A 22,456-nucleotide genomic window follows, 5' to 3' on the forward strand; every position below is an offset into this window, starting at 1 on the left:
TTTTAGTAGCGTGCTACAATAGCAGCCCACATTTGTGATGTATATACTTTCAGATTGAAGAATAGAGAGCTGTATCTGAACCTGGGCAATTCTTTCAGGACTTCTGGGCTCTATACTAAGCATGTAACTTGCACTATTTTTCGTTACAGCTATAATTAAAATAGAGTAATGGGGAAAAATAATAACAGAAAGAGAAGTGAAACAGGTTCCACTATTTACTTTAGTTACTGCTGGACGTACTATTTTAAGACATCTGGAACGGCTGTTTCTAAAATCAGTGTGGCAGCCATTGACAGGCATTTTCAGTGGAGAGCAGTGGACTGCTTCTCATGTCTTCTGTAGTGTATCGGTAGTATGGTTCTGTGTTTATAAATAAAGGCTTAGTGGTGTTCATTAGCAAACAAAACAGCCTCGGAATATTTGTTTTAATGTATATGCTTGCGACTTTAAAATTAAGTACCTCATTCAGTGCCCTAAATGTAAAGCTCAGTTCTAAGACTTTGAAAACTGTATCTGACTTAAAAGTGCTGGTATGAACTCATGTGGCCTTTAGACACTATGATGTGTTCCTGCCAAGTCTGCTGCTTGTCTGTGTAATTGCTGTTTGTTGTCTGTGCCTGTACTGTTTCATTTGCTTATTTCTTCATGCGCCATCAGAGTTCTGACCCTGGCTGTATATGTGTTGATTCACTCTACCTCATGTGTGCATCAAGTCACGGGACGCAGCAGGCATACGTACTGCACGGTGTGTATGCACGAGGGTGGGCTTTTAATAACTCGGGAAGCCCAGGATAGAAGTGGGGTTGGGAGGAGGCAGAGAGAGGGCATTACCTGTGGTCTTCAAATGTCAACCTGTGTAGTGATGAAACCTGATACAGAAGTGTTGAGAGTGTTTTTTGGAAGAGATGTATTTACCAGGCCTCTGTGCGTGCGTATACATGTATATATTTTTGGTCCTACAACTCAAGCTGTGAAGTCCCGCTTTATTTTGTGACTAATGAAGCTTTAATATTTTGGACCTCAGACAATAGTTTTGCCTGTTGAAACTTCAAAGTCTGTTCATTTGAGAATACTAAGTACCTCTGTGTAGTTTTTAAGTGATTGAGGCCTCCTGGGTTGAATGGAAGAGAAATTTGGTAGTATGACAGTCGGTAATTAATACAGAAGCATGAAGCATGAGAATTGAATTTCTTAGGTGCAGCTCTCACCCATGCAAGTAATTTCTTCCTTCTTCCAGCATTACAGTACTCTACACATTCATTCTCCGTGCTGGTAATTAAAGGCTCCTTCTTAAGTTACCTCAATAGCTTTGCAAGTGATGTATAAAAAGCAAACAAAAAGAAAACTACATGACTTAACAAAATATTGTGATTCTATTTTCCTGCTCTGAATTTATGATTCTTATTCATCCACAGAATAGGATAGATAAAAAACTAATGGGCATTCTGAGTGATTTCCACTTCCCTTTCACCCTTCCCCCCCCTTCCCTGTATAGCTCAGGCAGTGGTAAGACTTGTCTTCCCCTAGTAAGAGCCCTCGTTGCATACAGGGGCAAGGCAGGGGGATGATCTGCAGTAACAGTTTGTTTCCTTGGATCTTGTAATGAACTTCTGGATTTAGTGCTCTAGCTGTGTTTGGGACACATGTTTATAATTAATTAAAATCCCAAGTTACTTCAATTGTCTTGGGTTTGTACCACAGCCATAATCATTGACAATAGGTGTCAGCCCTTTGGACCTGGAGAAGTTCTGTACTAGCATCCTTAAGTCCATGTGCACATCGGACTCAGAGCCTTAAATGTTAATAACTTTTACGTTGTCTCTTCCAACTGTTCAGATGTGTGGCTGGTCTGCCTCTGTGCACAAGTGAAGCAGTGTAGTTAGTCGCTAAATCTGTGTGTGCAAGTCAGTGTCAAAGACAGAAATACCAATCACCGGGATTGCGGTACTTAAACCGTAGTAGATTTTTTCCTTCACTTGTAACACTGGCTGCCACACTAACATTGTTAGTGCTTTCTCACTATTGTGCAGAGACAAAATACTCTGGCTAAGGTTAGTGTGCTGATCTCTTGAAGTAATAGGCTGGATCTGTTCTGTAATCTCACAGACGGATGATTCTGAGTATAACAATGCCGTGTAATTACACCTGTAACTTTGCCCTGTTAGTGTCATGACCCTGATGTTGGTTGCTGTTATACTGAGGTAAATTCAGGTTGTGCTTTCTATAACGTTTATGCACAGTAGAGGGGTTATAGAAAACATCTGTGGTTGGATGTTACTTCCTAAAGGAAACAGTTTTTCTATCAAGTATGTAAGTGGCTCTGTTTCATTTGGAAAAAAAAAAAAAAAAGTGGGAAAATACTTGGAGATGCATTACAGAAACTCATGGGAAGGCAGATGAAGTTGTGGTGAGGAGTTTTGTAGGAAATCTTAATGATCTTGGAACTGTTCAGGTATCTAGGAAGACCAGTAGGATTACACTTTTTTGTGGGGCATATGGGCTGATCTGGTCAGTCAGAATCAAGGTCTCAGTTGTTGATGAAATAGACCTCTTTATTCATATCTTCTGAACTGGATAAAAAGCATGTTGAGTACTACCCGATACTTGAAAATCACATGATAATTTGATGAGAGAAATTTAACAGTAGATGCTACTTTCAAATATTTTAAAATTTGGAAGAATAATTAAGAAACTTGAGTACTCACAACAATGTGTGTACGATGTCAGTATGCTGAGCATGCATCCTTCTAACCTAAATGTGCATAAAGACTAATAGGCTTGGTAATATGTTTTCCATTATATAAAGTGACAGCATTAGTGATAGTCAGTTCCTAGTTTATCTAATTTTACAAATGCTTTTTTCCTCAGCTGTTTGGTGACATAAAGGGAATGCTTTATCTCCCATTTTACATAGTTTACATGGGTTGGAAAAAAAGATTTTCCTTGCATGCCTGCTTTTTTCTTTCTTTATCTCCCCCTCCTCCCCCTGAGGAGAGGGGGAGCAGCTCATTAAAGGAGTTTTATGAGCTTTGAGAACCTGATAAATATTCCAGAATTACATCCCAATAGGACATTCCTGTCAATAAAAGCTGTGTGTTTTTCTGGGGAACTTTCACGCTTGAGTTGACTATCTAAATTAGGGACTTCACCTGTGATTGTAGATGTGTGAACATATGTAAATGTGTAAATATCGTGAACTAGATGAGGCTGTTCAGTGTACATGCCATGTTTCAACATTTTTTTTCAAAACATTTAGGAAGTGTAGTGATAAATTGCTGAAATATTTTGGTTGCTTGTGTCTGGTTTTGCTTTGTTGCAGGTTTGAACAGTGGCATGGGAATGTAGGGAATACTTTGCTCTTTAAATTGACAGAATAATTCTTGAGATAGCATAGACATCACCTTGCTTTTGGCAGGCACATTTTTTATGATGATAGATGGGAACTGAAAGAAGTCGTGATGGTTGCAGAATCTTCATTATTTTCTTATCGTGAAGAAAGAATCATTGAGTCTTAGCTAACATCTAGGAAGTATGATATGAAATGAAAAGCTTTTTTTTTAAAAAAAAAAATAAAACAGCTTTAAAAAAAACAACAGCTTTTTGGAATTAGTGGAATTTTATGCAGGGGATACTGTAGCTGCTAAAATATTATTGGGTCAAAAAGTGTTTGGATAAGTTCATAGAATAAAAATCCCTGGGGGTGTTTAAGTTCAAAGATAGCACCTCTGGCTCAGGATACTTTTGAGTTACAAGTTGGAGATTGGACAGCGTTTTCTGATGTTTATTCTTCTGTTTTTATACTATTCCCATGGAGCTGCCTGTTTGGCCACGGTTAGATGTGGTATGCTGTGGTTGGTGGGCTGTTGGTCTGACCTGATGCAGCCATGTTTATATTCATTTGGCCTCTAAAATAGCACCGATAGCTTTGATTTTATTGTTTTAAAATATACCTGTAGTGCAGTTTCGGTAGCGTTTTGCTTAAATAACAAGCTCTGATTGATAGTGGGGATCTCAATCGTGATAGACCATGGTAGGGTTGCAGGTAGGAAAGGCAGATGCCACTGTAGTGAAACGCCCGGTGCATTCTAACTGCATGCAGCAGCTATCGGTTGCAGTCGAGAGGGTTGGTATTGGAAAAGATGCATAATTGATAAACTGCTATTTCACTGCGTTATACAGGTGTACCTCAGTACTTATTCTGAATATAAGTTACACTTTTTAAAAGGGTTGTTTTAATAGTTAAACGTGACTAACTGAAAATAGAGTGAAATAAGTTGCAAAAAATTGATCAACGTTCTTTCTCAGGAATACTTATAAATGCCATGAGCTATGCAAATGATGTATGCAGAATAATATGTCTGGCTTCTGTTCATGCAGGCCATTGAGGTATGTGCTGTAGTGGGAGTGCTGAAGTACCTCTATGTGAGTAAGTGTTGTTTATATGCGCAATGAAGTATGGGAGCGTTTAATATCTTCGCTTTATAATGAAACTTTTTTTCAGTATAAAATAGCATAGATCAAGTTAAAGCAAGCAACTTTTGTCATTAGTCATTTCTCTAAGCTAATGATGAAAACAGCTGCATATTTTGTAGAGTTTGCCCTTTTTGCGGTTTAAAGCACTGAATGGAGAGTTCTGTGTATTTTGGTTAGAGGGAAATTAGATTTATCTGAGGGCTTCCTTACCGTGGCTTTTCAGAAGCTTTTTAGTCAACTGAGGTAGAGGCAGATAGCCTATGGAAGAACTTCAGGTGCTTATTGAAGGCTCAAAGCCTCTGTGTATGTCTGTGTATGAATAATGCACAAAGAGAAGATGCAATTTTTAATCAAAAGACAGCTGCTATATAACTGAGTTTACCATAAAAGATACCTAGACAAATTTGATGTAAGGAGATTCCTAAAACTAGTTCAAGATAAGTAGGAGTTTGTATTTTCTCCTGCCAGTGTACGTACATTATTAATAATCCATTTTGTTAATTATAAATTTGAGATACCTTTTGTAGCTCCAAAAGATTAGTGTGTTCCTCATTAAAAAAAAGGGGTTTTAACTTCTGTTTATGCCTAATTCTTCCAATATTATTATTATTTTTTTTAAGAGTTGATTTATAGCTTTAACGTGTCTAATAATTTTCATGCAATGTCCTACAGGCAAAACACAGCAAAAGAATGCAGGACACTGAGCTACCTGTGCAACCATGTAGAGGTTGAATCAGAAAGGCATAGATGGCTATGGGGTTTATGTACATGAAGGTACTGATCAGTGTAGCAGTTGTGTAGGGCTTTTTTTCCTGGAACACTGCTCCTGCCCACACTAGGGAATAAAATTATTTTACTGTGTCACAATTACTCTTTCATAAATAATTATTTGGAATAAAATCACTCTCTCTTAGAAGCAGAAAACACAACTGTTAATAACAGTTCCTCTGGTGATGTTTTTCTTTTTTGACATAGCCTTATTTTAGGTAAGGCATGTAACATTTCCTGGGGAAGAATTAAAATATAAAGGGGGCAGGGGGAATATGGACTATTTCATTTCTTGGATTCTTTGCCATCACTCCTATGTGTATTTAATGGCTCTCTGAGAAACCTTAGTTTGAGGATTTTTTATGAAGTATCTGGTGTTACAATAATTTCTTCCACACTGAAAGTAAGAGTTGAGATAGAGGTGTGTGTTTTTCATGCTGTTGTCATTGAAGAAGATGGGGGAAGGTGATAATGATCTGGAGAACAAGTCTTACAAGGAGTGGCTGAGGGAGCTGGGACTGTTTAGCCTGGAGAAGAGGAGGCTCAGGGGCGACCTTATGGCACTCTACAGGTACCTGAAGGGAGGCTGTAACGAGGTGGGGGTTGGTCTGTTCTCCCACATGCCTGGTGACAGGACGAGGGGGAATGGGCTAAAGTTGCGCCAGGGGAGGTTTAGGTTGGATCTTAGGAAGAACTTCTTTACTGAAAGGGTTGTTAGTCACTGGAATAGGCTGCCCAGGGAAGTGGTGGAGTCACCATCCCTGGAGTTCTTTAAAAGACATTTAGATGTAGAGCTTAGGGATATGGTTTAGTGGAGGACTTGTCAGTGTTAGTCAGAGGTTGGACTCGGTGATCTTGGAGGCCTCTTCCAACCTAGACTATTCTGTGATTCTGTGATTCCTAATTGACAAAGAGAATGGCTAAGGAAGTTGGATCCTGCACTGATTTAACAAATCTTCAGGACAAATGTGTGACCTGTAAGACCTTTGTTTGCAAATCTGAGTGTTCTATTTTGGCACTCAGGCTGTTCTTGAATTATCCCAAGGAATGGCTCAGCAGGACATACAGTTTAATGATACCTTCTGCTTCATCTATGTAACTCCAACAGGTATAAGAGCTAATTAAGAAGTTGGCTGTTCTACAGGACCGCTCCTGAATCTCCAGTGTGAGTTCAAGCAGTCTGTAGGATTTTTCATCACTATAGTGTTTTTAATGAAAATAGCTGATTAGCAATAATCTGTTGTTAGGAACAAAGGGTAAAAATATATATATTTTTTTCCGGGTTAAATTCCACTTAATGTTACTGGGGGATGGAGTGCGTTCTTGGCTTTTTTGAAGGGATTGTGCATTCTTACGCAGATGCTAGTGTTACATGTGCATGTATTAGTTGTATGTTCTGAAATACTTTGTTTTTCTGAATGCTGATTGAAATGATCCTGAAATAGAGAATGAGCCTGAGAAATTCCAGATGTCTGAGCAACTTCCTGATTATCTCCCCCCCCTTTTTTTTAATGGGTCACTTGCAGTAAAGTTTCTCTTGCTACCTTACCTTGGCTTGTCTTCTCCCAAAATACGGTTGATACTTACCTGCTACTAAATTTGAGGTTGATGATCCATTTTAAAATTAAAAATAAAGAGAAGTTGTCTTTACAGTAGCGGCCAGTGCAATATGCTGGAGAATGCTTGGTTCTACTATGTAGCTCAAAGTTGTTCCTCTGTAAAATAATTTAGATCTCAAAATTAAGTATTCCCAGAGGAATGCTACCATATCTTATTTTGCTTGATACTGAGGTTAGCACCAGATAGCCTGAGTATGTTCTCTTGTATTTCAGATAACACACTATGAAAAAGTAGAGAATAAGTAGTAACGAGAGACGTATTTGACTCATTCAAACACTTGGCACTTGGAGTTGTGAAACTGAAATAGCTTGTTTGCTTCAAGGATACGGGTGTTTGTTGGAACATGTTTTGGTTTGTTTTGGGATCCTGAATGAATGAAGTTGTAGTGACCAAACCCCAGGGTGCCGGAACAGAAACCTGGGGTACCCTGGAGAGGAAAAGGCAGAGATCCTGCTTAGATGAACAGAACTTCTGGAAGTATTCAAGGAGAGCACATAAACACATTTGCAAGTTCTGTAAGACTCATTCTGTCCCGTGGCTTTAGCGAGCTTTGTACAGTTGAATTGGCAGAAGGCAGGACTGCTGGCTGCCTTACCTCTTTGATAAGTGGTGTAAATTAGAGACCATTGGCACTGCTCTGTGCCATGAGGCTAGATTAACATTTATGAGGTGCAAAATACCCATTCCTCCTCAACTTCCTGAGGCCTCTCCTAAAATGCCTTACACTGTACTTTATATGTACTATATATAAGCATTTTAACTCTTTCTCTCTTTTGTTACGTAACTTCTGTTTCCATTAACTTGATTATCAGTTTGGTGCTGCCAGCATTGCTGCTGACTTAATGATGCTGAGCTGAGCTCTTCAAGCTCTGCGGTATTGTGTTCTTTTGTGTGCATCGAGAGGGCTTCTCATGTTCCAGTTCTGACAGCTGAGTGTTTTGTTTTCTTCTTCTATCTGTTCCTTGGGAATGCATGTTACTGACCTGAAGTTGATGCACGCTGGCATGAGTGTTCATCACTAAAACAAGTCCGTTTAGCTTGTTTGTGTTCAATCTGATGCAGGTTATACTTTCCCCTTATGTGTTCCTAAATAAAAAATAGATGTTCCTGGCTCTGGAAGAGGAAGCGCACATTCTTGAGGATATTTGCCATGCTGGCGTTTTTCCTTCCCTTTCCACTCCAGTGATTGTAAGCACCTGCCACGCTAGAAAACATACAACTTTGTTTTGATCTCTGTGCTCTTGTACTACAACTACAAGTTATGATAGCTTAATATTCCTAGGTCTGTTTAGTAGTAGGTGTCTAATGAGGCTCTAAATATGGCATTTAATTACTAGCAGAGTAATTAACAATGTAACTTCATTTTAATAATGCACCAGCATAATGATGTTGACAGTAAAGATATTTTTAATCTTATCAAATGTTCTGTTTTGATGTTAACCATCTGTGTATAATTAGTCTTAGTGGTTGTGGTGGTAACTGCTGGAAAGAAAGCTTTATTACTGGCTTAGATATATGCCAACAATGTCCAGCAGTTTAAATGAATTTACAGGAATCTTTGTAGATAGAAAGGGTCAGAGGTGTGTAACTTTTGTTCTTAAGATGATGCTGGTAGGGCACGAGCATTTAGGAGAAATGTAGAAAATGTGGAAGATGCAAGGGATAGTGACAGGATGAAGTTTTGCTAAAATAATCACAGAGCTGCTTTCCTCTGGGACCTCTGAGTTTTTCTAGTAAAAGAAAGTCAGTAAACCCCTAAATAATCTGCGCGTTTAAAAACGCAAGATGTAAATGTAGAAATTGGGAAGTGATTTGTGTCTTGTAATCTGTGCAGAACTGGCAAGGTCAACATGGCAATATAATGGCCCATTCTTTAGTAGTAATTTTGAAAGGAATGCCAAAACTTTGGCCAAAAAAAAATCGAGGACTAGAAGTAACATCTCGGAATGATCCATGTAAAGTTCAGTCTTGGTGGTTGACCAAATGTAAATCTGAAGGTTAGCCTAGTTAAGTGCCTCCCTGGGTTTTAGAATGCTTTTTCAGATACTTTTTAATTTTGAAATATAAAACAGTTCAGATTAAAAAGTGTGACACAATACTGGCATTCCACCTTAAAACAAAAACAAAAAACATCTAACTGAGTGGTGTCCACTGTGTGACAGGCTTATGTGTAAAGGTAGCTGCTCTTTTTTATTGTCGAACAGCCTTTGGAATAATCAGGAAACAAGTTGAAATTTTTGTGAAGAGAAAAATGAGGAATGCTTTATGTAGTCACAGAAGTAGTATAAATGAATTCATAAAATAAGCTGTGTTTTACTCTGTCATTTGATCTAGTGGTGTTAATTTTGATGGAGAGAACACAAACTTAAGTCATAGTACTTAAATGAAGACCTGGACCCTTGGATTAAGCTACCAAGAGAACTATGGCGTTTCTTTCTGTTTAAAAACAAAAACGTGAGACAAACATTTGCATTGGTTCAAAGGTAACTGAAGTATGGTCTATCGAAATGCCAAAATGCTTTAATTGATCTTCTCATCTATTTAAATTGATTTTATTTGCATAAGTTTTGGTTTGAGAACACCCTTTTCTAGGTGCCCCCACTCTAGTGTTCTGGTCAGAGAAGCCCGAAGACTATTTTCCTCCTGGAAGAGAGAGAATTTATACATGTATTTCTAGTTTCTGTTTAACTAAAGTAGAAACATAATCCAAGTATCCTGTAACAAATTACAATAGTTTAGAAATTTGGTGGGTTGTTGGAGGGTGGTTGAACATAGCCCCCCGTAGCTAACAGCTGGTTCTGAAAAAATGAAAATGAGAAACAAATCAAAAATGGAATAAAATCTACGAGAACCCTTACAGTATAAATACTACGACTCTCATTTGAAAAATGATTCTGGCCTTGGATGAAGTTCTCTTACAGGTGCTCTGGTTGCTTTGTGCTTGAGTTTGTGTTTTGCCACCAGTTTGTGTTGTAAGCTGGAAAAACTGAAGAGGGTTAAGTTGTGGACCTGTCGTTAGCACCCTTGGATCTGTGTTTCAGTGGCTTACAGAGAAGATGCAGGCATGTTCAGTAGTTTATTTTGAAACTCTGATTATTGTTGTATGGGTATATGGTATGGGGTTGCTTTTAAATTTTGTAAATGTATGTATGTGTGTATGCACACCTAATATGCACACACACACAAAAGAATCAGCATTTAGGTCTGGGCAGAAGAATACTTGAAAAACTGGAGTGAGAAAATAGGGATTATTTTAGCATTACTTTGCATAGAACATTTTGTGAATAAACTGTCATCTTTGGTGAGGCTAAATGTCTTCAAAATGCTTGCTGTACTGGGATATCATAGAGAGAGAATTTGGATGTTGACAAAAGGTAACTTTGATTTTTGTGCTATTTCGAGTATGGTGGCAGAGCACTGCTAGTTTTTTTGGCAAAGAAACTGACTAGAGATTAATATAGGAAGTATTTTGTGTTTAAATTTTGGCATTGACTAACTTGATACTGATGGATTAAAATGTGTAACTGAGGTTCTTGCACTTCTCTGTAGTCCTATTGAAAGTAAGCATATGTTGATACGTAAAACTATTTAATATTCTTTATTAACTTTTGTCTGTAAAAGTCGTATGAGCACTAATATTCCTATTTTGTTGGAAATGCTGATGTAAAATGAATTAAATTCCAGTAGCACGTCAGTTTTGAAAATAGATGTAGGATTTTATTTTACATGACTTGATCTTCAGGAAGTACGTACTAGAGGAAGGATGCTTACGTTTTCCAACAGACCTAATTGCAAAAAGAGCTTAGTTTGTATATATGATTTGTATTTGTTTCTTGAGCTTTCTCAAACTCCCTAGAAACATGACTGCCTCAGAGTCTTGGGGTTTCTGTTCAAACATGTTTCAGAGCTCGTTGTACTTGCTAAAAGAATGCAGTCACAAGGGTGATATCTGGACCCTTCTTGGAGCAGGAGCTGTGTGAGTAGTACGAAGTACTAGTGCTACCTACGTTTCAGTTAGCTATTTGCTTGTCTGACTGATGACATTTGATCTGATGTTTGAATGGAAAGGTGGTATTTTCTCAGTGAAACTATTGATACTGGTGGAGATAGAATAATTTGCAGGTAAAAACGAGGGAGTTTTGTGACTCTTCAGAGAGCATTGTCTGGTTAGGTAATCTAGGGCCTGGAGGCATTCCTGTTGACTGTCAATCGATTAAAGAAATGATAAATTATGGCTGTTAATATCTTTCAGCTAAAAAAAATAAAATACTGGATCTTGGGCCTGCCTGAATTATTGATGTTCTTGATGATTTGCATGTCAAGTACAAAGGAAAGTGCAAACTTGCTAGTGGAAGAGTTAAGATGTTGAAGTGAAATGCCTGCAAAGTTATCAGGTGTGTGGGGAGAAGGAGAGCTGGCATGTGGGGACCTGTGTTTTGACGCCTTGGCATGGAGCGTTTTAGTAGTTCAGTATGTTACAGTATGTTGAGGATAACCAGGTTAACTTTATTTTTGCTGAAACTGATTTGATCATTCAGTCTTAGTGCATTGTGTTAGTTTCATGCATGGTGCAGCTGCTATAGAGTGTCTGTGTGATTTAGTTATCTGTTCTCTTCTCACACCCTTAACTCCCAGCATTTTCATACATCTAGATGCACATGCTGCCTGCTTTCCCATCCCACCCTTCTCTGTGCCACCTGTCCTTCAAGTGGATCAGTGTTATGTTATAGTCTTCCAGGTGAATGCTGTGTGTAACAGGTTGTATCTACAATTTTAGTGGCTTCTAACTGTTCTTTGGACTTAGTCAATTATTTTTTTTCCCTGCTGGTGGCTTCTGGATTGAAGACTCTGGACAACTTCTAAACCCTGATGTTCAGAGGGTGTTAGCCTTTAAAAATACATCCAAGAGTTATGTTATTCTACTATTCCTAAATATCAAATTGATGAGGAGAGTGGCCATAAAAAGAATCCTTGCACAAGAAAAATGATTGCATGAATCATCTCAAGTAAGGAATAGTGACAGAAAGGAGGTACATTTGAGTTGTGTTTTAAGTTGTCACTTAGAAGTTTGACCATAAAATAGAAAAGGAGGAAGCCTGAAGAGGCAAATGATGTGATTCATATGATGGGACAAAACAGAATTTACCACTCTTAAGTTTGATCAATTGACTGATGCATGAATGGGGTAAACTAGCAAAGAAGCAGTGGTACTAGGTGGGAAAAATACTGAAGATGTGCAAAAATTTTACCAATACGGTTAGGACTGGAAAGCTTGATTTTCTGGAAGTTGTTCAAAGAAGCTGTTGGAACTTGACGATAACTTGTCCCATAGCGGAGAAAAAAAAAAGGCAGGCTCTTGACTTTAAATGATCAGAGGTAATGTAGTGGTAGTGAAAACTAGGAAGGACATATTCAGGGAAGGAGGGAATTTTGCAAGCCTGGTCCTGGCCACACCCATTGCAAGGCAGAAGGGGACTTGCAGATGAGCAGATTCCCTTGTATCTGTGAATTATCATCAAACAGATTTCTCTTTGGGATCAACTGTTTTTTTTTTTTTTTTTTTTTTTTTTTTAAAATCTGGCACTCTTGTCGGAAAGTTGCTCAAGGATGCCATTTTTCTGATGGTTAGTATTTGCTTTTGAGAAGCAATCAGAAAGTGATCAGACGAGTCTTTGAAGAAAGTATCAGTTGAAGAGCAAGAAATGAACATCAGCTCAAATGGAAAAGGCCTATAAAAAAGGGAACCTTGAAGAAATATCTCCATATTATTACTATTCTAGGTAGAGTAGTTACTCACCTCATATTTAACTCACTATTGATAAGGTTCCCCAGAAAATCATTTTCCAATTACTTTTTATTTTATAGGATCTTCAAAAGTTCTATGTCTTTGAAACATGTACGATCCTGCTATAAACACCAACACCTGCCTTATTGTATAGTTCCTTACAGTAAGAATCTTACTTTGAGACTTTAATTTGCAAAATCGTCTGATTTCAAATGAAATTTATTTATTTTTTATTTAAAGTAGTGAAGGCCTTTTTTTCAAGTCCAGCTTTTTTTTTTTTTTTTTTCCAAGACAGTTTAAGGGTTAATTTAAAATACAAAGATATCATCAGGTCCGTCTTATGGGTATACAGAAGCTCTTAATGCTTTTACATGCATGAGGGTTTACATGTTCTGAATGCAGTGATGTTTCAAACTGTCTTTGTTGAAAATTGAGGGTGAAAGCTGTTCTCTCATGTTCACTTTGCTTTTTGTGAATGATAACTAGAACAGCAACAGTACAGGTGTGCCTGCTCTTAAACTGCTGCTATTAATCAAACCTTCTACCTCCCCAGTACGATTTATTTTTCCAAAACCATTCTGCTTCATCTTCAGTGTAATAAACATCTAAGAATGAAGATTATTTTTTTTGTGTGTGTAATGGTATGATTAAAACAAAATATTTTTTAAAAAATCTTAATATTGGTCTTGTGACATGCCCTAGTAGGATAGGCATGCATCTATCTATGTGTGTGCTAGGATGCATATTCAAGCTGCTTCGGTGTATCATGTTTCTTTCAAAAATATTGCCCGCCTTTCCTTCCTTCCTTCTCGAACTCTGAATGGGCTTTAGAAAAATGCAAGCATTGCGTTGCTGCTGGCATTGCTTTACATACAGTTGATTTTTTTCAAAATACTCTTCTAGAGAGTTAACAGCGTTTACAACTGATATAGAAAGTACCTGCTTATCTGCTTGGCCTGCTTACCGAGTGTGTTCCTGGATTGGTGAATCCATTAGAATTTGGTTGCCTGAATTATATAGGAAGGAGTTACTATTCCAAGAGCACAGGATAAATTCTTTTTTAATCTTATATGCTTTACCAATTAATTCAGATTACTTGCCTTTTTTTTCCATTGTAGATCTTAATAGGTGTGAGTTCTTGGATGGATATTTCAAGTGCTGTACATTAGTAAGACTGTGAAACCCTGTGTATGTAATATTAAATAACCCTTAGGTTGCGTATGCCAGCCCAAAACACTATAATTTCCCTCTCTTGTTCTCAATGGCTATGAGAAATATGTTTAATCAAGGTAAAGGATTGTCCTTAAGTCAGGCTTTCCTGTGTGATTGGAGCAACAAAAAGCAGTCTTAATGAGCGCTGCTATTAGGGGTAATGCTGTATGAAATATAGAGCAGTCATTCTTAAGTTTTAAAACCAAGTTTCTTTAAAAATAAAGCAAAATCTTCACTTTACTCCCAGAAAATAATTTCTTCAAATTTTTCTTTGGTCAACTTTTATGTGAAATACTGATTTTTGAATATGTTAAAGTTACATGGAAGTTCTCTGGCAAACAAAGTGTTCTGATACACTTGGATCAAGTGTTGTAAGGGATGTGGAGCATGGGATGTGGATTGTCAGTGAAATGAGTGAATCATCCAGCCAGAGTTAAGGAAAACTTCAGTATTCCTGTTTGAGATCTTGGAATTCATTTGTTGAAAGACTGTTGTCTGATTATTGCTTGAAAAAATAAATACCCTTCCAGCTGTAAAATCTAGTACAGGTTTGTCTGAAATGCAGCATTCTGTTAAAATAAAACTAAGTTTACCAAGTCTCTAATATTAGATGTTAGAATTTTAACTTGTCTCCTTCCATATCTAGGTCCTGTAGTTATCTAACCTCAGCCAGTGCTTTTCCATGGGATCCATACTATTGAAGATGTTGCTCAGTAATTCTTTTTAGCCTTGTATTTTGCCTTGCCTGGTTTTAGGCTTTATTTCATGCATCCTTGCACAAATACAAAATATCTGCCACTCTGTTTTTCAGTGCTCTCTGAATTCACTTTCATAATAAAATTCAGCAAATTCATGTGGTAGTACTCTTATTTACAGCTGAGGGCCAAAGTGTAGAGGGCACGCAGAGTTATCAAGTGTCCCTTATTTTTGTAGAAAAACAGTGGATATCAGAGAGATGGGAAAATACCATAAATACGAAAATGAGCAGGCTGGTAGAAGAGGGAGAGTCCGCCCTGAAAGAAGATGCTTCTGAGCTTGTTTATGATGAAAAGATTTGAAGCACAGTCTGACTGCGGGGAGCGGAATCTAACCTATGTAACAATCACCTGCAATTGGATTTTTTTAAAGCCGCGTGAAAGCTGTGTTTTTGCATATGGAACTATTGTTTTATACATGTTATGTAAAATAATGTTTTTCTCCCCCTTGAGAAATGATCTTGCTAATACACTTTTAAAAATCCATTTTGATTGAATTTGTAATTCAGGAGAGACAGTACTTGTCTTCTCAGTTGCCTAGTCTCTCCCCTCTTTGTGGCTTTTGTGACCTGAGCATGCAAGTTATGATTTTGTGGTCAGTTTAGGCTGATCTGAGACCATACTTCGGTATCCTGTTTGCATCCCTTGTGCCAGCCTAAGTACTCCCATGGCTGTTCAGAGTAGGATCAGGAAACTGATGTAATTCAGAACTGAGTAAAAAATAAATAGAATGATTTCCTCGTTAAACTTCATGTATGGCAGCAAAAGCAGCAGTGTCAGCACAGTAGAGGGAATAGAAATACAAGCAGGAGGAGGATTGATCCTCTTATTACCGGCCTGAGGGCTTACAAATTGGTTAAAGACAACAAAAAGAATCTTGTAACTGGCAGGGAGGGAGGGAAGATGAGTATCAAATTGTTCTGTCCTGTTTTTGCTTCCCAATATTAGTGCCAGTCAATCCTTAATCACCAGAATAGCTGTAAATTGTATCAAATTCCTCTCAAAAGAAAGGAATGTCTAACGATTGAGAAAGCTGTATTATGTAGAGAGCATTTCTTCAGTGTTTGTATATGGAACTTACAGCTAGAATAACAGAGGGAGATGGATCTGTTTACTTCATCTTTTTTTTATCGAACCTGAGATTTATTGCTTCTCGAAGAAATCAGGGTTGGGAAATCGTATATTCATTCTTGGGGGCTCAGTGTCATGCAAAATGTCTAGTAATAGCTTTGACAACCCTCATTTCTCAATTCAGGACCTGAGGAAACAAGTTAATTATTACAACTCCTACAGCAAATCTGCAGTAAATCCTAGCCTTGGTTTCATATTGAAGGTCTTGTTGTCTAACAGTCTTCCGAAAGTCTAAGTTCATTTCCTCTATTTCTAAACATCTAACTATTAACTTCTGCAGAGATAGCTTCAGTTAGGTTTAAGCCATGTGACAGTCACAAGGGGAGTGAGTCCCTAGACTAGCTACATGTGTGTATAAACAATAGGAAGCGGTGCCAAAAGACATCGGCTAATGCTGACAAAAATGACAAAGACTGTGGAGTGCATTTCTGTGGCAACCTTTCTGTTCAACCTTTTGGACCCTGTGAAGACTGTTACAAATGTTATTGTGTATTAAGGATTTTTTAAAGGCTTTTGTAAGGCTGGTTTTATCTAGTAAGTATGAAGGCTCAATTCTTTGTGACCAAGTATCCAGAAGTCTTTACAGAAGAAGGAAGTAGTTTGGCTGTGACCATTTTGGAGGCTTACGCCTGTGTGTGATTGTGGTTATATTATTTTCATCTCTGTGGTCTGCAAACTGAGGATGAAGTAAGGTCCAACAGTTGCAGCTGGCAGCTAACACCGGTCAAATAGTTAAAATAGAATGCCAGTCAAAGACAGATGACTGAGGGAAGGGTTGAAGACCATCACTTACGGAAGACCTAAATTTTGGGAAGAGTTGAATACTACATTTGAGTTGAAGAGCTAAAGAGCATTTGTGACTGTGCTTAGATGATAATTGAAGCATTTATTTCTGTTTTTTCTTCAAGAGTCTGTGTGGATGTAATAATTCCCTAATGTTTGAACTATGGTGGTGAGCATATACGCAAGTAACATACTAGTCTTAGAAAAATTGCTTTTGTAACTATTTTGTGTACTTCTGGACTTATGTATGAGGGCATTGTTTATTTACAAGCTTTTGTTTTCTTATCATTGACTAATGGAAATTAGGATAACAGGTTGGGCTTGTGGATTTATTTGGCCATTCGCTGCCTCAGGTACTAGGGAATGTAAATGGCCTTCTAAAGAAAATTCTAATTATGTATAATTAACTTTCTATTGCATTAGAGTCAGTTTTTGCACTGTTTTTAAAATCTAAACAACATAATTGTGTACAGTTGCTGGGTTTGCTCAGCTCCTCTGTGCCTTTGCAGTGGGAGAGTGCTATTTAAAATAGCTGATTCTCAATCTTTCGCCAACTTTTATCTTAAAATATCTGTGCAGGAGTCATTATGAAGTCTGCATTTATTTTTACTTCCCTATTACCTTGCAGTGTTGTCTGGTGCTTTACTTTTTCTCAGAAATTGGCAGTAGTTAGACAAGGGTGTTCTCACAACAAAACTTGTAATTTACTCATAACTGCATTGTTCTCATTAGGCTTTCAAATTCGTATTGGTTAACTTATCAGCTAGTGCAAGGTAAAAACACTTTTAAATTGGGTTTACCACTAAGTAAAACGCAATAGGGGCTAAAATCAGGACTACACTGATGTGTGAAATTTTCTACTGGGATATCACAGGAGCAATAAAGGGATGCTGTAATCTCGGTTAGACTGTCACATGCTCTAACCACTGAGAGCAGTGAAAGGTACAGCCACTCCCTTTAAAAAATCTTTTAGGTCTTAAATAATAATGAAATTGTGTCATTGATCTTAACCTCTGTAGCACAATGTTGTTGATTCTTTACTCTTCTTAATTCTATTTTTTTGTCTGTTTTCTTCCAAGCAAATACTATATCGAATCTTGTTTCAGGTTAGCTACCCAACGATTTTAGTCAGTTTGAAGTCATGACAAGGTCAAATGTGTTTGTGGTTTCCAGTAAGGGTAGCCAGTCCAGTGATATCATTCACTTTTTGGTTTTGTATTCAAATTGTGAATTCTCTGGTCTTCCTTAAAGTTTTGACTTCTAAAAAGGCAAAACACAAGCTTTTCTACTTTGTACTAAGATTATTTTTTCTCTCAACAAACTACTTTTTATTTTTTTTTCAGCTAGTTTAAAGCTCTCCATTAGACCTTTTGCACTAGTAGAGATAGCTAGTTTGTTTTACTGGGTATCATCTTGTTTGCCAGGTGAGCAGGCAAGTTGAAGCTTCATTGTTTCTTTGTAGTTTAGGAAGTTAATTTGACTGCTTGAAAAAAAATCAGAAATACTCAAAAATATTGTGCTCCATATAGACTGGCATAGTAAAAACAATTCTGTCATGATATTACAACTTTCAGCTGTCTTCAGTAGCCAGTAGAATGTGAATTTGTAGAAGAGTTGCTTCCCGTAGAACTGATTTGCAAATTCTGTATTTGAATTCTTATATCTATTTGTTGGATTTCTTAACATGTTTAATATATTAGCATTAAAAAATAAATGTCTTAAGTATATTATGTATCTATTTTAATATGGCTCTGCATTCAGAAAAAATGTGTAAAAGAAAAGATGCTAACAATGCAGTAAGGACAAAAAGTGTGTGCATTTATTAAAATGTTTTCAAATGATTCTTGTTTGTACCTTCTTTTACAGTTACTATACTACACCTGTATTTCAATAAAAAAAGCAATATTAGTGAGTAAAAACGAACATTGAATCTCTGTAGTTATCTATCTAACTAACTAAATTGACTCATTGAAAGTAAGATAAAAATGTTTTTGACTTTTCTTCCAAGAGAGAATTGATTGCTTTGTTTTGTTTTGCTAACAAAATGAAATAAAATCAGTTATCCTTTTTTTTTTTTTTTTTTTGTATTTTCAGGCTCGGATAGCATTTTTACAAGGGGAAAGAAAGGGTCAAGAAAATCTGAAGAAAGATTTAGTGAGAAGAATAAAAATGTTAGAATATGCATTAAAACAAGAAAGGTAGGTACACACATTTAAGTTTTTATCTGAGATAGAAGACTTTGCAGACTAGGAGGGGTTCCTTCGCTTCATGTAAACTGTAAAATCATCTAATATAGTTACTTTATGTACACTGTCTTTATGGTTGGTTGTCTTTACATTATGCAAACTCTTAGGGTTTTTGATAATTACTGAAAAATATTCTTTAAACTGAATTGACTAGTACCGTTCCTGTGTCATTTTTTTTTTTTCCAATGAAATTTAGTGGCTGCTGTAAGAAGTTCCACACATTTCAAATTGTTTATTCTTATGTGTTAACTGCAGCAAGTTCAAATTGAACATATCTTTTTCAGAGTTAAAGAAGAATTGCTAAGTTCAGTCTAAGTTAGACTGAACCAAGAAAGAATAGTTGTTCCTAAAATGCTTACACCTTACTAGTATGCCTTTACCTGTTCTCCAGTGGTATTGAACTTTAAAAATTTTAAAATATTGATCTCTCCATTCATTACAACTATTTTGTATGCATTGCATGATGAGAACTATATTTTGTGGCAGAAAAGAATCCTTTGGAATTTAATACTAGGTTTCAAAGTACTGATATTTCATGTGGTAAATGCTAGAACTTCTAGTCTCAGTAGGTTTTCTGTAGCATTAATATAACAAAATATTTCCTCCAGTCCACCCAGGGTAATGTCCTTCAGAACTTCAAACTCTCCTGTTGGCTGTGTAGTTGGCCAAAATTAGTTCTTTAGTTTGCAGTAGCATTAAGCAGACATTCTTGTCATGTTCCTATACTTTTAGTAGTGGACTTGATTCTTAAATTTCATTTTATCTTGTTCTTAAAAAGTAGAATCCAACAGTGTAAACTTCTTAAGGGTCATACAACAAAATTGTCAGCTTATGTTTATTTGGTTTGTGGAGAATATTCTTGCCAGTATAAACTAAAAAATGTCCAGGTGAGGCCTAGCTATATTTACTATAAAATTTTAAGTCAGTTGTCTGAGAGTATGTCTTAATATATTCTACATTATGAATTAGTACTATAAATAACTAACTAGTATAGAAATAACAGATTAGTTGGGTTCTTTTTTAAAAATCAGTGTTTTGGCAAGGATGGCTACATGCCTTTTAATGAAACATGCAATATAGAGGTGTACTTCAGAAAATGGTGTAGGTTTATATGGCAAGTCATACCACCACATTGTGTGTTTTAGTTAATAGGTGAGGTAATGAGGTGCCAAGGAGCTACTTTATATGGCCCTGTTCTCAGGGTAGAATGTAACTCAAGCTTTCCAACTAGTTTTAAGACTAAAAGCTATATTGTTAAGTCATACAGGTAATGTACAAGTGACTGGATTGGAGGCAGATGAAAAGTATGCAGTATTGGGTGGGCGGTGTACTCTTCCTTTGAAAGAACATTGAACAGTTGAAGGAGAACAGTTTTGTTGTTTGGGCAGCGATAATCTCTTTGTATGCTGCACAGGGAGACTTTCTGCAAATGCACATTGTAAGGCTGTGGGGATTACCTACTTAATAAGATAAATCAAACACAGTTAATTACAGCCAGTGTGCGAAAGTAACATACAACAGAACGCAGAATATAAAAATAAATTATGTTGGTGGAACCCCATTGATGTTTTCCATTGAAATGCAACTACCTTTATAGTTTGACTTCCCCATGACATAACAAAATTCATCTGATGAATGAGGAATTTATAATTGTGTACAGCAGAAGCAGAACAGAAATATACAGTTCACTTTAGCTCTTGTGGCTGCTGGGTACGAGCCAATGCTGCATACTTTTCAAGAGGAAAATCCTTGCTTAAGTCCCAACCAGAAATGTCATGAAGATTTGCTAAAAACAGGAACTGCAACTCAAGGGTTGATTGGTGAATGTGTGGGAGGCTACGAGGAAGCTTTCTGTAACTTTTTGCTACTCATGCTCAGTAGTTTGAGGAGATATAATTGCCAAGGTATGATGGATTGACTAAGGAAAGCAAGCAAGTACTAACTTGTTATACTGTCATACTTAAATGATATGCTTTTAGTTTTTGTTGTTGCGTTGAATGAAGAGTTCAAGATGATAGGGGTTATTTTATTTTCTTGCCATTGGTGTTCTGTATGGCGGACCCCAACTAATGACAAGCCCCAGGATTTAAAAAAAAAAACAAAAACTGAATTTCTGATCTGGAGATCACTGGAGATCTGGAGAACATTGAGAGCAGTTTCTGGTATTGCACTTGATTTTCCCTCCAACGCTTTTTCCTCCTCTTCTAATGCTAACTCCCCGATGCTGTCAGAAAGTTTGAGGCAGTGAAATGTCAGATTATAGAGAGTCTGGAGAAAAAAAAAACTCATTCAGACCATGATGAATATGATTTTTCAGACAAACGGCATGAAACAGGACATCAGTGTGTAAGATTCAATAAAGGGCAGTAGTCACAATATAGTTTGATATTTCTATTTTTTATCTCTAAGTATATAACAGGTGTGGTAATGTTTTAGGGAAGTTAAATGATGCTTGTTATTTCAACTTCCTTGAATATTTAGGGTCAGTTGTTCGTGACTTTTATTTTTTGGTAACAAAATTATGCCCTAAAGGATTATGTGTGTATGTTTTCTGTGTGTGTTTCTAGTTAGTCTATATGTCTTTACAGTGCTCTGTGGACATAGCCAGACTTTCTTTGGCTCATATTATGAGCCGCTGTGCTCCAAACTTCAGTAACGTAGTGTTTAAATTCAAAAGACTTTCTGAGATGATAAAACTGCCAATATTTTGACTTCATGGTGTTTGGATTGGAGCTGGCTTTTTTCCTTGCAATTGAGTGGTAGAATTCAACAGCTAAATAGTAGCAAGCAGTTAAATCCACTTTAAAGGCATTCTTTCTTTTCCCCTTAATTTCTTCACTCATGGAAACCTAGCTTTAGAAGAATAGCAAGTCAATACTCAAAAAATGCCTTTTGGAGAATTCAATTACTGTGTGGTGTGGGGTTGGAGATTAATGTCACTGACTCATGAACAACAATGCAGCTTTTTAGTGATTTTTTTAAGATACGTAATGATTTAGCCTTGTTTGTATGGAAAATATGGGGGGGAATTTCTTACTATAAAACTGAAGTTGAGTATCAAATGTGTTGTGAAAGACTTAATTGATCTCATTACATGCAGCAATATTTTGGCATATTTGTAGTGGCTAGTCATTGGTATATTTTTAGATCAAATAACTCATTAAGTTTTGTAATGAACAGTCAGAGCAGAATTTTAGTTGTGCTTGGAAATTGAAACTCCAAAGTGGACCGACTCCTCATAAATAGTATTGATGATGGCTCTGAATTGAACAAATTTAGGGTAGTTTTTTAATTACAGTGCTTCATTGACTTCAGGTATGAGTTGAGATTAGACATTTGTTCTGCTATATTGATACTCAAAATTTCTTATTTTCATTTTGTAATTATTTTACCTCAAGCGTACAGTACTTTCTGAGACATATAGATCATAGTCTACCTGCTTTATCTGAAAAGCTTGGTGGTATTGCAATTGCTATTGCATTGTGGAACAAAGCTTTGTCTGTTTGGAGAGCACCTGGTATTGACAGTCTTACTAGTGGTGGATGGATGAAATGTGTTCAAATTCAAGTAACTTCAGATTTGTTTTTGTATTTAATTGGCAGTCAGTCAAATTCAGGTCACTCACGGACTGCCTCTTCAGGAACCCTACAGTTTTTCAGTTGCAATGTAATTACTAGGAAATG

At 36.8% G+C, this 22,456-nt stretch overlaps 1 protein-coding gene across 5 annotated transcripts in view; it reads left to right on the forward strand.

The window, feature by feature from the left end:
* STRN3 (striatin 3) overlaps positions 1–22,456 on the forward strand; it is a 60,039-nt gene that overhangs the window by 1,455 nt on the left and 36,128 nt on the right. For all 5 annotated transcript variants that reach the window (XM_035327730.1, XM_035327733.1, XM_035327732.1 and 2 more), the window contains exon 2: positions 18,622–18,725. In XM_035327730.1, coding sequence (XP_035183621.1) covers positions 18,622–18,725 — 104 coding nt within the window. The remainder of the gene's footprint in view (positions 1–18,621; positions 18,726–22,456) is intronic.

The sequence above is a fragment of the Oxyura jamaicensis genome, chromosome 5, assembly GCF_011077185.1.
Source record: "Oxyura jamaicensis isolate SHBP4307 breed ruddy duck chromosome 5, BPBGC_Ojam_1.0, whole genome shotgun sequence".
Classification (NCBI taxonomy): Eukaryota; Metazoa; Chordata; class Aves; order Anseriformes; family Anatidae; genus Oxyura; species Oxyura jamaicensis.